Source organism: Rana temporaria, chromosome 5 (assembly GCF_905171775.1).
Source record: "Rana temporaria chromosome 5, aRanTem1.1, whole genome shotgun sequence".
Taxonomy (NCBI): Eukaryota; Metazoa; Chordata; class Amphibia; order Anura; family Ranidae; genus Rana; species Rana temporaria.
Genome location: NC_053493.1, coordinates 133798649 through 133816614, shown reverse-complemented (window position 1 = coordinate 133816614; position 17966 = coordinate 133798649). Strand labels below are relative to the sequence as shown.

Below are 17966 nucleotides of genomic sequence, written 5' to 3'. Positions count from 1 at the left end.
TCTGGCTAAAAGATACTTTGGCTGACACTACTTTTTCCCGTCTGTTTGCTATAGAGAGGGCACACCGCATTCCGTCTAAACCCCCTCCACCGGGCGCCCACCCGCGTCCTATGATTGCACGTATCCTACACTTTAGAGATTGTGAAAATATTCTGAGGGCAGCTCGCACTGTAGGGGATCTCCAATTCAATGGGAATAGGATCTCTATTTATCCTGATTTCTCTGCAGCTACGCAGAAACAGAGAGCCAGTTTCCTGAATGTTAAAAAGAGACTGAGAGATATGCACATGGCCTACAGTATGATGTACCCTGCGAAGCTCAGAGTGGTCGACGAGGGCAAAGTGTTCTTCTTCAATTCCCCTACAGAGGCTTCACGATGGTTGGACACTAGGGGGCGACCTAGTCCAAGAAATGATCACTAACTGCATTACATAGGCTGGGCTCTTAATCTGGGCCGTTTGTTTCTGCCTGCGCTCTGTTTGCCGCTGGGACGGGTGTGGTCGATCCCACTGCGATTGTTTTGCTCTGACGCCTCGGTTTTCCTGAACTGAGCCCTGCCCGGATTCACCAGCATTCTTTCTCTATCGGTTTTTGTGTGGTTTGGGTTTTTTTGTTTTTCTCCCCCTTTTTTCTTTTCTTTTTTTTCGCTGTGTTTTTTTTTTTTTTTTTTGGAACTTTGACTTACTGAGTCCGTGTCAACGGCAATGTCAACATAGACTCCCTGGAGGGAGTTGGTGGTTGGGGGGTGAGACTGTTATAATCCCCTGACAATTTGTTTGCTGAAGTTATGGGATACAGGCACTCGGCAGGTTGGGGCTGTGTGCAGGGTGGGGTTCTGTTTCTCTCTGTGAACTTAGGTCGTGTGTCGTTGTCTCTCTTTTGTTAAATCTCCACAGGTTGCTATGGTTGACCGCACCGGAGGTGTCCGGGGAGGCCCTGGGTATGCACCTGCGATTCGTTACCTTACAGGATGACGGGTAAGATAAATGTGTTGTCCTGGAATGTCCGGGGTATGAATTCGAGGATTAAGCGTTCCCTTGTCTTTGACTTCATAAAGAGGTATAAACCCCATATTATTATGCTGCAGGAGACACATCTCCAAGGTTCTAAGGTATTAGCGTTGAAAAAAGCTAATGTGATGAGGGTAATACATGCTGAGTATTCTACTTACTCTAGAGGAGTGGCCATTCTAGTCACTAAGAAGGCAGCTGCACATATTTTACAGGTTAAGAGTGACCCAAAGGGGAGGTATGCTGTTCTTGTCTGCCAAATGTTCGGGATCTGTATGACGCTGGTGTGTGTATATGTCCCTCCCCCTTTTTCCTTCCAGGTACTGGAAGAAATCCTTACAGCTGCAATACAGGTGGCCCAGGGTCCACTACTACTGCTAGGAGATTTTAATGTGGTGTCAGATGGGTCACTCGATAGACATGGGAGTGTGACTGGTCCACGCCATACTCTTTCCGCCTGGTTGGACAGCTACGCCCTCACTGATGTGTGGCGGTGTCGCAACCCTGGGGTCAGAGAATACTCATGTCACTCGGGGACGCATAGGACGCTATCTAGAATTGATATGGTGCTGACCTCTGTGGATGCATTACCCCTGGTTTCAGGAGTTAGATACCTCCCCAGAGCTTTATCGGATCACTCTCCTATGGAGGTCACGCTGACTTTAGGTGTGCCTGCTGGGAGACGATTATGGCGTATGAAAACGCAGTGGTTGGAGGAGGAATATGTAAAGATCAAATGTAAGACGGCTATTGACCTATATTGGAGGGAGAATAGCTCCGGCACCTCGGTCCCGATTCAATGGGACGCTTTTAAAGCAACTTTGAGGGGGGTGTTTGCCAAGGAAACTAGGGACTTTGCAAGGGCCTTAAATTTAGATGTGAAACAGGCTGAACAGGCTACTGTAACTGCTGAACGACAGTATATTCAGGCCCCATCCCTGGATACCTATAGCTCATGGCAGGACTTAACAAGACAATATAAACTACTACTAACGGATCAGACTATGAAACTGCAACTGAAACAGGCTAGGTCCATTTTTGAGTTTGGGGACAAAAGCGGCCGTCTGCTGGCATTTTTGGCAAAACCCTTATATGCCCCTACATCGATACTGCAGATTAAGCGCCCGACCGGGGAATTAGTGAGCGACTCCCAGGATATCCTGTCCACGTTCCGGGACTATTATAATACACTATACCAGTCCCAATCTAGCTCTACAGTTCAGGACGTCTCTTCCTATCTAGACGCTATGACTCTCCCATCTTTGACGCAGGGTGAAAGTGCTGCTCTTGATCAACCCATAACATCAGAAGAGGTGGCTGGTGCCATTGCTTCTTTTAAACCGGGAAAGTCCCCAGGCTTGGATGGCCTCCCGGCCGAATGGTATCAGTTGCATAAGGAGAGCTTAATCCCACGCCTCCAAACGGTGTTTAGTGACGCAGAAAAGGAGGGCATATTACCAGAGTCGATGCGTGAAGCACTGATTGTGGTAATTCCGAAACCGGGTAAGGACCCGCTGGAGTGCGAGTCATATCGGCCGATTTCTCTGATCAACACCGACGTTAAGGTGTTGGCAAAGATTTTGGCAGGTAGATTGCAGTCGGTAATACTGAAATTAATCCACTCAGACCAAACCGGCTTTATACCGGGGAGATGCACTCAGATGAATCTAAGGAGGTTGTATGTCAATTTGCAAGTGTCCCATGCTAACTGTGGTCAGAGGGTGGTGGCATCACTAGACACAAAAAAGGCATTCGACTCCGTGGAATGGACTAACCTTTTTCCCCTACTTCTAAAACTGGGCCTAGGACCGAGGTTTGTGAACTGGGTCAGGTTGCTCTATGCTGAGCCGAGGGCTAGTGTCAGGGTCAATGGCCTCATCTCGGACTCATTTCCGATCAGGCGGGGAACTAGGCAGGGTTGCCCCCTGTCGCCACTTTTATTCGCACTAGCCATAGAACCTCTGGCGACTAGGCTCAGGGATCGAGCTGACATTGCCGGGCTGTTGGTGGGGGATCTGGAGGAACGTGTGTCACTATACGCGGATGATATGCTCCTATACTTGGGTGATCCCGGGGACTCCCTGGCAACCGCGTTTTCCTTGATCCGGGAGTTCGTGATTTCTCTGGATTCCGAATCAATTGGTCCAAGTCGGCGCTCTTTCCTCTGGACCCACAACCAGATTTAGCTCTCCCTGCTCAGTTCCCCCTGCAGGTGACGGACCGCTTTAAGTACTTAGGAATAACCGTAGAATTGCCTATAGAGAAATTTTCAAAGACAAACTTATGGCCAGTCATACGAGACTTCGAGGACAGGGTGAAAAAATGGAAGGACCTCCCGCTTACAATGCTGGGGAGAGCCAACCTGTTTAAAATGATCTTCCTCCCAAAATTCCTGTACATTCTCTCTAATGCCCCCTTAGGCATCCACAGGAAGACCTTTAGATACATCGACTCCCTGCTGACCTCCTTTCTGTGGGGTGGTGGGGCAGTTCGGGTGGCGCTGGCTGTGCTGCAGTTGCCGGTGGGGAGAGGAGGTCTGGCGATTCCTGACCTCCGTCTATACTACCTGGCGTCGCAACTGGTTCATGCCCACTGGCGTATGTTCCCCCAGCTGAACAATGCCGCTGTAGCGGTGGAGGCGGCTGTGGCAACCTCATATGAGACATTGCTGAACTTTTTTCATAGAGGGGAGGTCCCGACAACAGATGGAATGGTGATCCTTAGATCAGCCAAAGCGGTGCTTGAGATATGTAGGAGACACACTCTGGACACCCCCCTGCACTTGTCCCCTAATGCTCCACTGTGGTTTAACCCCAGATTAACCGACATCTTTCTGCTGGAAGATGGACATAGGTGGGCCAAATTTGGCCTGGTTTATTTAAATCAACTGTTTGACAGGGGGGAGTTGAAAACGTTTACGCACTTGAGAAGGGAACTGGGGGTGCCCGAAACTTGGAGATTTCAGTACACGAGATTGAGACATGCCACTCAGGCGCAGTTTGGTACGGGGGTAGTGGTGTTGGAAAACACTAAGTTAGAATCATTATTGTTGAATCCTGAACATACCAAGTTAGTCTCTACCTACTATACTATGCTCATGAGTAAGATACGACCGAGGGAGGAAAAGACGAGACTTAAGTGGACTACGATAATACCAGAACTGACGGAACCCCAGTGGGAGGAAGTCCTAGGGTCATATCTCCCTACTGTGATCTCGGCTAGGGATAAACTAATACAACTGCGATACCTGCATCAAATGTATTACACACCACACAGATTATATAGAATGGGCAGAAGAGAGAACCCTGTTTGTCATAAGTGCCTGGTGGCAGAGGGCACCTTTATGCATATGGTGTGGGACTGTAATAGGATTCGACCGTTTTGGTCGCAGGTTACGCAATTTATTGCCGACACCTTTGATCTCCCGAACATATGCAGCCCACTCTTGTGTCTTCTAGGTATTATAGAGGATGATATCATGAGTAACAATATGCGAATTTTCCTGAGACTGCTCTTCTACTATGCCAGGAAGCTCATTGTCTTGAACTGGATAAAGAGGGAATTCCTCACTCTATCTGCTTGGAAGGGGTTAATCAATGCTAATATTATGATGTACAAAATGACCTATGAAGCGAGGGGAAGCAAGAAAAAATTTCATAAAGTGTGGGGTAGTTGGGTAGACTCCAGGGACACTAACTCTGGAGAAGTGTAAGGGACTCTGTTTCTTGTCCTATGTATACAATGTATGAGACGTATTGTGCAGCTCTGGTGCGGGCGGATCTGGGGAGATGGGGAGACAACGACACACGACACTTGGGAGAGAGGGTTCTTTTTCTATGTTTGTTTATGTGCCCTAGTTTTGTGGTTTTTATTATTTTAGTTTCTGATGGGCATGGTGCTCTGAACGTATGATATATGCTATAATCTAGCTACACTGCTCAGTTTTTTTTTGATCAGGGGCCCGAAGTTTGAATAATTAGTTCTCTGTTAACAAAATAAAAGGCTATATGCACTTTAGAAGAATCCATGTTAGGATTATTCCCTATCACTTTTAAGGACATGGAAATGTACAATGGGGGAATCTTTTTCCCTTTAATTTTTTTTCTTTTCTCCTTTTGACTGTCCTACATAAGTACTTGTCATTTCTATGCAATGCTATTTCCTGTAACTGTGTATATGGCTAATAATAAAAACCTTTTAAAAAAAAAAATTAATCAAAGTACAGGCATAGAACTTTTAAAGTGTATGTCAGGGCCAAAATAAATAAGCAGTACATGCACATTTCCCACTTTTTATCCATTTAAGGACCCTGCAAGTAAGAGAAAATACCTGTCCAAATCCTGTTGAATGCAGGCAAACTTTCGAGTGACTTTGCACAGCAAAATCAGCAGGAAGCGGGAGCAGGTACCTGTCAAAACCAGGTACACGCGCAGTAGAGGGAGGAGTTGAAAGCCCTCTTTCATGAGAACACTACGCGGCTCCGTTTGGTATCCCAGCAACCCTATCAATGGGGTAACAATCCCAGCCGCTTCCTAGCTAGATCCCTACAGCAAAAAAAGTCTGCCTCTTACATAGCTAAAATCAAATCTCCCTCAGACACTCTGTTGTATAAAACTAGTGAAATCGCAAGAGAATTTCACTCCTTTTACCAACAGCTTTACCATGTGGGCAAGCAAATTCCAGATGGGGTGCTTAGAGCAACTCTTATACAGGAATATCTTGATCGGGCTCACTTACCGAAGCTCCCTGAGGTGGCATTTTTGGCGCTGGAGGGAGAGCGCACCGCCGCGGAGCTCAGAGTGGCATTTAAATCTATGGCTAATGGCAAGGCGCCAGGACCTGATGGGTTTAATGTAGCTTATTACTGTGCCTTTGCCGACACCCTTCTTCCATTTTTGACTTCCTATGCCAACTCAATCTCTGCGGGTGGGGGCTTTCGCCCAGAAACCCTCCATGCCCACATCACAGTACTCCCCAAGATCGGTAGGGATCCCAGTCTCTGTGGGAATTATCGTCCAATCTCCTTACTGAATTTAGACGCCAAATTGTACGCTAAAGCGATTGCGTTAAGATTGATGCCACTTATTCCCCAATGGATCTCTAGGGATCAAACAGGGTTTATTCCCGGTAGGGAGGCCATGGATAATTCGCTCAGGACGTTATCTTTGATTTCTTATGTGCAAGGGTGCTCCCATCCCACCCTTCTTTTGTCAACTGATGCTGAATAAGCATTTGATAGGGTGGACTGGGAGTATCTAATGGCTACATTGTCACACCTTGGCATGGGCCCGAACATGCTGACGAGAATTTCAGCATTATATCACTCACCGTCTGCACAGCTAAGAATCAACGGTACACTGAGTCTGCACAGCTAAGAATCAACGGTACACTGGGTTGTCCTCTTTCCCCTATCCTTTTTGCACTCTTCTTAGAACCCTTTCTGTCAACAATACGTAACGACAGGGCTGGTGCAAGGATTTTTGACACCCTAGGCAACCCCCCCCCCCCCCAAACACACACACACAATGGCTCCACCCCTCACTAAAAAATTTGCGGCACCTATTTCTTCAGCCGTGGTCCACAGGTTTGCACCTGTGCCTCTGGACCCGGCCCAAAGACAAATAGTGAATGGTACCAGCTCGCTTCCTTACACCAGCCGTGGTCCACAGGCTAGGACAGTATACAGACAGGCTAACTGTGTAACTGCCTGTCTGTAAGAGCATACAGATACACTGACAATGCTTTACAGGTTCTTACTAGAAACAATAATAAATGCACATTTTTGTACCTGCAAAAAGATCTGCATTTATTTCTTTTTTTACAAAGGTGGATTTGAACCTTCACACCTCAAATGGCCCCAATTCCTGTATTATCAGGTCTCAGATCACCACCATTTTTCCACCTTCTCACCCCATCACTTTATCACTCTGCATGCCTGTTCCCCTCTGCACACACCCCTCCCTCCCCCCAGTACATCTTTCCCCCACACACATCTGCTACCCCTCTGTAACCCCCTTGCACATCTGCCCCCCCCACACACATCTGTTCCCTCTCTTTACCCCCCTGCACATCTGTCCCCCCCCCCACACACACACACCTGTTCCCCCTCTGTACCCCCCTGAACACCTGTCCCCCCTACACACATATCTGTTCCCCCTTTGTACCCCCCTGCACGCCTGTCCCTCCTACACACACACATATATCTGTCGTCCCCCCCCACACACACATCTGTTCCCCTCTGTACCCCCCTGTACATCTGTCCCCCCCACACACATCTGTTCCCCTCTGTACCCCCCTGCACATCTGTCCCCCCTGCACATCTGCCCCCCCCCCACACACACACCCCTGTTCCCCCTCTGTACCCCCTGCACATCTGTCCCCCCCCAAACACATCTGTCCCCCCCCACACACACACACACATATCTGTCCATCCGTCCCCCCACACACATTCAGTACCCCCTGCATATCTGCCCCCCCCACACATATCAGTACCCCCCTGCACGTCTGCCCCCCCCCCAAACACATCAGTACCCACCTGCACGCCCATCCCCCCCACACACATATCAGTACCCCCCCTGCACATCTGTCCCCCCTCCCCACACATATCAGTACCCCCCTGCACGTCTGTCCCCCCCACATATCAGTACCCCCCTCCATACACATCAGTACCCCCCTGCATGTCTGCCCCCCCCCCCACACACACATATCAGTACCCCCCCTGCATGTCTGTCTGTCCCCCCCACATATCAGTACCCCCCCCCTGCATGTCTGCCCCCCACACATATTAGTTCCCCCTCTGTACACAGTGCAATGCACTATTAACTTAGCAGAGTCCATGCAGAGTAAAGGTTTTCTTTTTTGTGACTGGGTGCAGCCTACAGCACGCAGTGCTGCCTGTGCTTCCACTATACCATAGCCAGCGGCGGATGGTTACTTTATTCCAGGTCCAGGAGAGTGGCGCTGCACCTGCATGTCCTTGCACCTGAATTAGCAGTGTGTTTAAGTTTAAGTAAGAGATTGCAGACATGATACAAGAGATGGTTAGAGACTGCAGACTGCATTTTTCTTGACCTTTCTTGCACTAAAGGTGCCAATAATGGCCAACAATAAATTAATTTTAATTTAAATTGATGATATTACCGTAATTAAAAAGTCGAATATAATACAATTATATATAAAAATATAAATATTTTTAAAAGCTGTAATTTTCGGGTTTCAGTCAAAGTGCATCCTGCATTTTCGTTTTGTCAACAAAATTTCCATTGGTGACCCATCTTAACACTGATCTGGGTTATTTTTACAAAAGAAATGTATCAATATAAATTGTAACTTAACCACTTAAGACCTGGACCAAAATGCAGCTAAAGGACCAGGCCCCTTTTTGCGATTCGCACTGCGTCGCTTTAACTGACAATTGCACGGTCGTGCGACGTGGCTCCCAAACAAAATTGGCGTCCTTTTTTTCCCACAAATAGAGCTTTCTTTTGGTGGTATTTGATCACCTCTGCGGTTTTTATTTTTTGCGCTATAAACAAAAATAGAGCGACAATTTTGAAAAAGATTCAATATTTTTAATTGTTGCTATAATAAATATCCCCCCAAAATATCTAAAAAAAACAATTTTTTCCTCAGTTTAGGCCGATACGTATTCTTCTACCTATTTTTGGTAAAAAAAAATCTCAATAAGCGTTTACTGATTGGTTTGCGCAAAATTTATAGCGTTTACAAAATAGGGTATAGTTTTATTGCATTTTTATAAAAAAAAAATGTTTTACTACTAATGGCGGCGATCAGCGTTTTTTTTTGTGACTGCGACATTATGGCGGACACTTCGGACAATTTTGACACATTTTTGGGACCATTGTCATTTTCACAGCAAAAAATGTATTTAAAATGCATTGTTTATTGTGAAAATGACAGTTGCAGTTTGGGAGTTAACCACAGGGGGCGCTGATGGGGTTATGTGTGACTTGAAGTGTGTTTACAACTGTAGGGGGGTGTGGCTGTAGGTGTGACATCATCAATCAATCGATGACGCCGCCACAGTGAAGAACGGGGAAGCTGTGTTTACACACAGCTGTCCCCGTTTTTCAGCTCCCGGGACCGATCGCGGGACTCCAGCGGCGATCGGGTCCGCGAGTCCCGCGACCGAGGTCACGGAGCTTCGGACCAGGTCACGGGTGCGCAGCTGTGCCATTCTGCCGGTTAGGCGGTCCTTAAGTGGTTAAACAGTGCAGGTTTTGTATCACTTTAAACCTTATGAGGCCTACCTCTACCTGTTACCAATAGACATAAAACGACAAGTCTTCCAATCTATCCTATTTTGATAGGATAGATCATGCAACAATAATCATTTACATGGATTGTAGAATATGTTCTTCAGTTAACTATTTTTTTTCTACCTGGAAAAACATTTAAATAGGAATGTTTTAACATTACCAGTATATGCAAGTTCACAGTACTGTTTACAATAAAGACTGGGTTAAAGCCACCCATGTATGTATGACCATTTCATGTCTATGGCTCAACAATACCAAAGACAGGTCTTACCTTTGTGTCCAAGTGTCCGGACTTAAACCACGTTCAATGGCTGCATTTTCTGCAGGCAGTCCAAAGGCATCCCAGCCCATTGGGTTAATGACCTGAACGAAACAAAAAATGTATGACACTTGCTCACCATATTATATACATGCAAAAAGAACACACATTGCATCAAGCAGAAACAACACTTCCCCACAAAAACCTTTCTAATGGACTGTCTATGTCCTGTGGCTGGCCACATGCTAAACATCACAATCTCTGTCACAGGTTTTTAATATGTCCATCCATGTTGAGCAACATTCAGCAAGTAATCAAATGTTTTTCTTCACTCTGTTGAGGTGTCAGATAATACTGAACATTTTATAGACACCGAAAGATAGTAAACTTCCTAAAATGTGATTTCAAAAGACAAACAGATCCTGCTGTCCCAAGGTTGCTCCTCAGGACTATTGGTGTAACTATTAAGGGTATATGGGTTAATTTAAAGCTGAAATCAAGAATATATAGCCGTAAGATGGAGGTAGACAAGCCCTACTGAAATCTATGGGTCTTTACTGTGCAGGGGGAGAAAGGAGAGAGGGAAGTAATCCTGCCAGTCAACGAACTCTTCCTATGCTATTTCGCCTGCAGTGAACTTACTGCAGCTTTGTTGAAGGATAAGTTCACCTATTAAAAAATAATAAATGCACTTTTTTTGCAGGTAAAAAATTGTGCATTTACTAGTTTTTGTTTTGGGAGCATGTAAAGCATTGCACCAGCGTTCGGCATTTCGCTGATGAGATTGATGGTCTCTTGCAGACCTGTCAGTGTATCTGTTAGCTTGTCCCTTGTACAAGCAAGCAGATTGTCATGATCAGGCGTCAGGCATGAAGGCCAATTGCTACAGCAGTTGCAGGACTACCACTGACCAGCAAGATAGGTACACAGGCCTGGCAGATGACACAGGCTCACCTGAGGTGCGGAGTCTAAGTGCTAACCGGTGTTCACCAGAGCTCCTGATGGTGGAGATGGATTTTGCTGCGTGTTAGCACCAGGTCGCGGTCCTCAGGATCGCCCCACCAGGAGGTGAGCAAGCGGGGGTTCAGTATCGGATGAGCAGGTAAGGATCAAACAGAAGCGTGGTCGGTAAACAAGCCAAAAGGTCAGTAATGAGTATTTGCAGGTTGGGATCAGGCAGAAGCGTAGTCAATGAACAAGCCAAGGGTTGATAACGAGCAGTAGAAAATATGGACGGCAGCAGGGAAGACGGGAGCGAGATACAGGCTGGAGATAGCACAATATTCTGGCAAGGAGGAAGTGCAGAGACATGGCTTATATCAGGAAGTTCATGGGAGGAGCAAAGAGTTCAAGGTTCAGCTGAAATCAAGGTACAAGGCAGGGTTGTCTAAAGGATTTGACAAGGCACTGTCCAGCATCTCAGATAGCTCAGTGAGAAGGTTCATTGCCAGACACAGCTGATGTCCCTGGTTCAAGTCCAGGTCCTGACACAGATACCCACTGACTGGAAGAATAAATGAACTACCACAGCGCTAAAAAGCGCCCTGGTAGTTCATTGAAAACTACAAGTCAACAGCCACAAAGGCTGTCGGGACTTGTAGTTTTCCCATTCACAGAGGGCTGTGATTGAGTGACGTGGGCACACGGAGAAGATAACTGCCCACTGTCACTGGGGAGGGAGGGTGAATGGCTGCACCTGCTGGAACATGTTACATGTTCCATGCTAAATATGGGTGAAACATGTAACATGTTCCAAAAGGTGAACTTCTCCTTTAAGCCTAGTACACACGATCAGAAGACTGTACAGAAAATACCTCTTTCAAAGCGATTGTACAATAATCTGAACGTTAGTACACAGCTTTGGAGAGCTAATTATGCCAGTTCATCCGAAATTATCTGAAGGGACAAACACAAAAACTTTTCTCGCATGATACCAGAATGTAAGATTTTCTTGTAATCAGTACAGTATTCGTCTGAAACAAAATCGGAAGAGCATTACATCACTTTCAAAATTGTACTCCGAGAATTTTTATAACCTCCTCATTATCAATATAAGACTAGCATGCAAAAAACCCAGACAATCATTCGTCCAATATTCTCATTGTGTGCGAGGCTTTACTCTGTGCACCTAGCAGAGTCCTAGCATACACTACGGAGAAAGAAATTGACATTGTCACAGCTGATAACCCTTTGCCTCTGCCGAAGCAAGGAGAAGGGATCTGAGAGGGCATCCTAATTCTACCTACAGAAAAAGAGAACGACAAGGGAAAACTTCCTGGATCCCATTTTTAAGTTACAGCAAGCAGAGTGGAAACCTCTGCAGTTCCTACGATGGCATTACAGGGCAAAAAAGAAGATTACAGCACTTCTAGAGAACTAACAACTACAAGGGAAGGTGGACCAAAAAAAAAAAAAAAATAGAATACTTTCCCAAATCAAACAATAGCTAACACACGTAACAAACCTATATCCACCAACTGACTATGACTAAGCACTCGTTTCAGTGCGAAACGCGTCAGCAGTCGGGTTTTATTTTATGTTGCTGTGACTTGTAGTGCTGTCCTTTTTTTTAAATAAAGACTACAACTTGTTCAGAGTGCGGCTGTCCAGAAACTATTTTTGTTCCTGCTTTCCACCAACTGACTGCTGGACCACAGCAAGACACAAGCATCAGAATTTGATGCCAGCAAGAGGCTTAGTTTTTTCCTATACCCATTATGATTTCCATGAAACAGAACTTCACAAACATAATTTCAACTGAATAAATTAGTACATTTACAAAGTCTACTGCCTTTGCTGTTGTCATGGCAATAGGCTCTAAAGAAATATTTTTTTAAAAAGTGTGAACTCTTCCATTTCATACATAAAGAACAGTATTATGCTTTAACAAAACGTTACTAGGCTGTAAGGATCTTTCTTGTCTGAGACAATTCTTGCTGGCTTCTAGCACCCGTTTGAAAAGGGCAGGTGATGTCATGACTTTTACACAAACACAGACGCCAGCTGGGCTTCCGTGCACATACAAAACAACCAATATTCGAAACTAAACTAAATTAGAGACCATGGACAGTCTACGCTGCTTTTCAAGATCAATATTTGCTTCCATTTGATAAGACAGAAAACCAGCCCTAATATCTTTACAATATTAAATACTTAATAAAAAATGCAATTCTCTATTAACTCATTAATTTGATTTATTATAGACTTTTATTATGTAGTGCAAAGAGCTTCAACTATAGTGAACTGAGTTTTGACTAACGGGCCTATGTAGATAGTGTAGACAGTGTGCGTTCGGTACCTGCATTCACACAGATGTCATGTTGGCAGAAGCAGCTGTGTCCATGCTGCCGCTGCACCCCAACTGACATGGGACTGCCTGCATGTGGATGCATGAAACACCTGTGCATCCCTATGGGGCAAACACAGCCATTGCATGTGTGCACACTGAAAGTGGTTGTTAAGCCACTCTAACCTGTATACACCATCAGCACTGCATCCTTTTGTAGTATCCCCCTCTGTGTCTGATTTATAAAAATAAATGCTGCAAATACCTAATTTCACTGCCAAGACTGCTATCACATGACCAGTCAGCTTTCTCCTTTCCTCCTCCGAGAGATGTAGCGGGCTGGGCTGAAATTCCTCTGCTGATGTCAGTCTGGAGGGGAGGAGGAGAGAACTAACTGGTTGGTCATGTGATCGCAATCTCTAACCTGTATACACCATCAGCACTGCATCCTATTGTAGTATCCCCCTCTGTGTCTGATTTATAAAAATAAATGCTGCAAATACCTAATTTCACAGGCCAAGATTGCTATCACATGACCAGCCAGCTTTCTCCTTTCCTCCTCCGAGAGATGTAGAGGGCTGGGCTGAAATTCCTCTGCTGATGTCGGGGAGGAGGGGAGAACTAACTGGCTGGTCATGTGATCGCAATCTCTGCTCTTTAGATATGTACAGCATTTATATTTATAAATCATTCACAGAGAGGGACACTGCAATAGGAGGCAGTGCTGAAGGTGTATACAGGTTAGTGTTACGAGAGCAGCAGGAGGGGGAGAGGGGTGGCTCACACACAGACAGAGAGGGAAAGCGGAGAAGGACACAGGAGCAGAGAGGAGAGCAGATAGCAGGCTGCTGATGACAGTGGCACGTAAACTGACCACAGTGTCTGGTCTCAGCAGCCATGGTACACTGTGGTCAGTTTACACAGGGTTGGGGAGAAACTGGCAGGATCAGCAAGGTTTTTTTAGTTGCTATGAGGGCCAAATGACACAGGACATGCATTGTGTCATATAACATGCTTTAAAGGAGCAGGATCCATTTTTTTTTGGGGGAGGGGGGGTTAACAAACGCTTTAAAGTATAAGTTCACCTTTTGAAAAAAAATTATAAATGCACCTTTTTTATGCAGGTAAAAAATGTGCATACATTTTTTTCTAAAGAGCATTAAACCCGCAATCAGCAAATCTCAGACCTCAGGCTTCTGCAGACTCTCAGGATAGTTGTCTGCTTGTGGCTCCTACAGGTAGGCAGTAACCTTAGAGCTAGAAGAATCATATAACTACTAGAGCGCTCATCAGAAGGCCTCGCAGTTCATTGAGAATTACAAGCTGCTAGCCGCAATGGCTGAAGGTACTTGTCGACATTTATTAACCGGAAACTATGAATAAATGACATGATAGCATTACACAGTTGGTGCAGATTTGTTGGACATCCATGCACATCCATTATGCAAATCTCCCACACCACATCCCGCACCTCCACCACATCCCAAAGGTGCTCTATTTGATTGAGATCTGCTGACTGTGGAGGCTACTGGAGTACAGTGAACTCATTGTCATGTTCAACAAAAAAAAAGTTTGAGATGATTTGAGCTTTGTAACATGGTGCATTATCTTGCTGGAAGTAGCTATCAGAAGATGGGTACACTATAGTCATAAAGGAATGGACATGGTCAGAAACAATGCTTAGGTAGGCCGTGGTGTTTAAACGATGCTCAATTGGTACAAAGAGGCCAAAAGTGTGCCAAGAATATATTCGCCACACCAATACACCACCAGCCTGAACCGTTGATACAGGGCAAGATGGATCCATGCTTTTGCATTGTTTACGCCAAATTCTGACCCTACCATCTGAATGTCACAGCTGAAATCGAGACTCATCGGACCGGGCAATATTTTTTCAATCTTCTATTGTCCAATTTAGTTAGCCTGTGCAAATTGTAGCCTCAGGGCCAGATTCTCAAAAGAGATACGACGGTATATCTCCAGATACGCCGCCGTATCTCTGAGTCTGGTCGGTCGTATCTATGCGCCTGATTCTTAGAATCAGTTTCGCATAGATTTCTATTAGATCCGACCGGCGTAAGTCTGTTACGCCGTCGGATCTTAACTGCATATTTTAGCTGGCCGCTAGGGGCGTGTACGCTGATTTACACCTAGAAATATGTAAATCAGCTAGATACGCGAATTCACGAACGTATGCCCGGCCGACCCAGTACAGATACGCCGTTTACGTTAGGCTTTTCCCGGCGTAAAGTTACCCCTGCTATATGGTGGCGTACATGCGGCGTACCAATGTTACGTATGGAATTTTGAATATTTTACGTCGTTTGTGTAAGTCGTCCGTGAATGGGGCTGGACGTCATTTACGTTCATGTCGAAACCAATACGTCCTTGCGGCGTACTTTGGAGCAATGCACACTGGGATATTCCACGGACGGCGCATGCGCCGTTCGTGAAAAACGTCAATCACGTCGGGTCACAAGTTATTTACATAAAACACGCCCCCCTGTTCCAAATTTGAATTAGGCGGGCTTACGCCGGCCTATTTACGCTACGCTGCCGCAACTTACGGAGCAAGTGCTTTGAGAATACAGCACTTGCCCGTCTAAGTTGCGGAGGCGTAGCGTAAATCGGATACGTTACGCCCGCGCAAATATACGCCAATCTACGAGAATCTGGCCCTCAGTTTCCTGTTCTCAGCTGAAAGAAGTGGCACCCGGTGTGGTCTTCTGATGCTGTAGCCCATCTGCTTCAAGGTTTACAGATGGTATTTTGCATACCATGGTTGTAATGTGAGGTTATTTGAATTACTATTGCCTTTCTATCATCTCGAACCAGTCTGCCCATTCTCCTCTGACATCAACAAGGCATTTTTGTCCACACAACCGCCGCTCACTGGATTTTTTCTCTTTTTCTGACCATTCTCTGTAAACACTAGAGATCGTTGTGTGTGAAAATCCCAGTAGATCAGCAGTTTTTGAAATACTCAGACCAGTCCATCTGGCACCAACAACCATGCCACATTTAGAGTCACTTAAATCCCTTTCCTACCCCATTCTGATGCTCAATTTGAACTTGAACATTGAGTTGCTGCCATGTGATAGGCTGCTTAGCAATTTGTGTTATCTAGCAATTGAAGAGGTGTACCTAATCAAGTGGCCGGTGAGTGTATATAGGGACTGAACAGCAGGAACTGAACATATATATATATATATGTATACACACACACACATATATTATATATATATATATATATATATATATATATATATATATATATATATATATATATATATATATATATATATATATATATATATATATATATATATATATATATATATACATACACACACACACACATACATACATACATACACATATACAGACACACACATACACAAAAAATATAAAACTTGTATACAAATCTTGTTTAAGCAAAACCTAACTTACATTCAATGTGCAACCCCCTGCAAAACAGATTCCATGCTGAGGGTGATTTGCAGAGTTACAAATAAAAAAAGAAATCTATTGCAGCAGCCAGCTTGATAGCTCTAACAAAGATAACAAAACTGCCACAATCAGAAAGTTTACAATGCTTCAGGCTAAATATATCTGCAAGAGCTGACATCGGTTTTATCTCATTGTATTTGAACACTATAGCTATTTTAGCTTTTATTTCATATTTTATAATCCCAAATGTTCAAGACTGTTTCAAAGCATTACCAGCAACCATTTGGGGACTATTAATTCCTGGCCTATTATTTTATACTATAATAAATGAACTGCAAATCCTTCACCTTGCTGACCATGCCAGTAAAGATTATGTAATGAAGCAATTTCTTAATTTTTTGCTGGCTCTTCGGAAAAAAAAAAAAAATTAAGCTATTTCTGTTTTGTTAAATCCCTCTTCACCAAATCAGCTTAAAGGTCACAGTACGGTCTCTGAGCTCTTTAATCCCTATCAAATATGACTGAAATTTAGTATAAAATTGGACACAATATGAAAAACATATTGATAAGTTCAAAGTTTTATGTCAAAGGAAAATTAATGAGCTTCCATCCTCAGCAAAGTATGAAAACATCTTGAAAGAACAAATACTATGAGGGTATGAACAGATATTGGCGGATCCTCTACCCCAAGTTATGGCACATGCATTCTTGTTTTTAAAGCAGGGGTTCACCCGAAAAAAATGTTTTAACATTAGATTGAGGCTAATTACGGGAAGCACAATCGGGTGTTTTTTTTTAAATCAATGCAGTACTTACCGTTTTAGAGATAGATGTTCTCCGCCGCTTCCGGGTATGGTCTTCAGGACTGGGCATTCCTATTTGATTGACAGCCTTCCGACCGTCGCATACAGCGCTTCACGAGTTGCCGAAAGAAGCCGAACGTCGGTGAGGCTCTATACGGCGCCTGCGCACCGACGTTCGGCTACTTTTGGCAACTCGTAGCGGGGAACCCCCACTTTAATTAATTCAGGAGTCTTCCCACCAACTTTTGGTTGATGCAAATGGACTGCCAAACCCACTAGGTTTTTGTTCCATCTTTCACTGGCTATGGCAGTGTAATCTCTGAACTCAAGCTTCCAAGTCCACCCACTAGACCTTACATTTTTAAAAAGTAGGTCTAAACCCAAAAACAAAAATGAAATATACAGTGCCTTGAAAAAAGTATTCATACCCCTTGAAATTTTCCACATTTTGTCATGTTACAAAAAAAACGTAAATTTATTTTATTGAGATTTTATGTGATAGACCAACACAAAGTGGCACATAATTGTGAAGTGAAATGAAAATGATAAATGGATTTCAAAATTCTTTCCAAATAAAAAATCAGAAAAATGTGGCGTGCATTTGTATTCAGCCCCCTTTACTCTGATATCCATAACTAAAACCTAGTGGAAGCAATTGCCTTCAGAAGTCACCCAATTAGTAAATAGAGTCCACCAATGTGTAATTTAAACACAGTATAAATACAGCTGTTCTGTGAAGCCCTCAGAGGTTTGTTAGAAAACCTTAGTGAACAAACAGCATCATGAAGGCCAAGGAACACACCAGACGGTCAGGGATAAAGTTGTAGAGAAGTTTGAGGCCAGGTTCCCACTTTTACGACACTACAGTCGTACGACTGT

General features: G+C 44.5%; 1 protein-coding gene across 1 annotated transcript in view; it reads right to left on the bottom strand.

Moving 5' to 3' along the window:
- The window catches only part of LARS2 (leucyl-tRNA synthetase 2, mitochondrial), a 268511-nt gene that overhangs the window by 197879 nt on the left and 52666 nt on the right, over positions 1-17966 (bottom strand). Inside the window, exon 4 of the mRNA XM_040353150.1 lies at positions 9561-9652. Within this exon, the coding sequence (XP_040209084.1) occupies positions 9561-9652 (92 nt within the window). The remainder of the gene's footprint in view (positions 1-9560; positions 9653-17966) is intronic.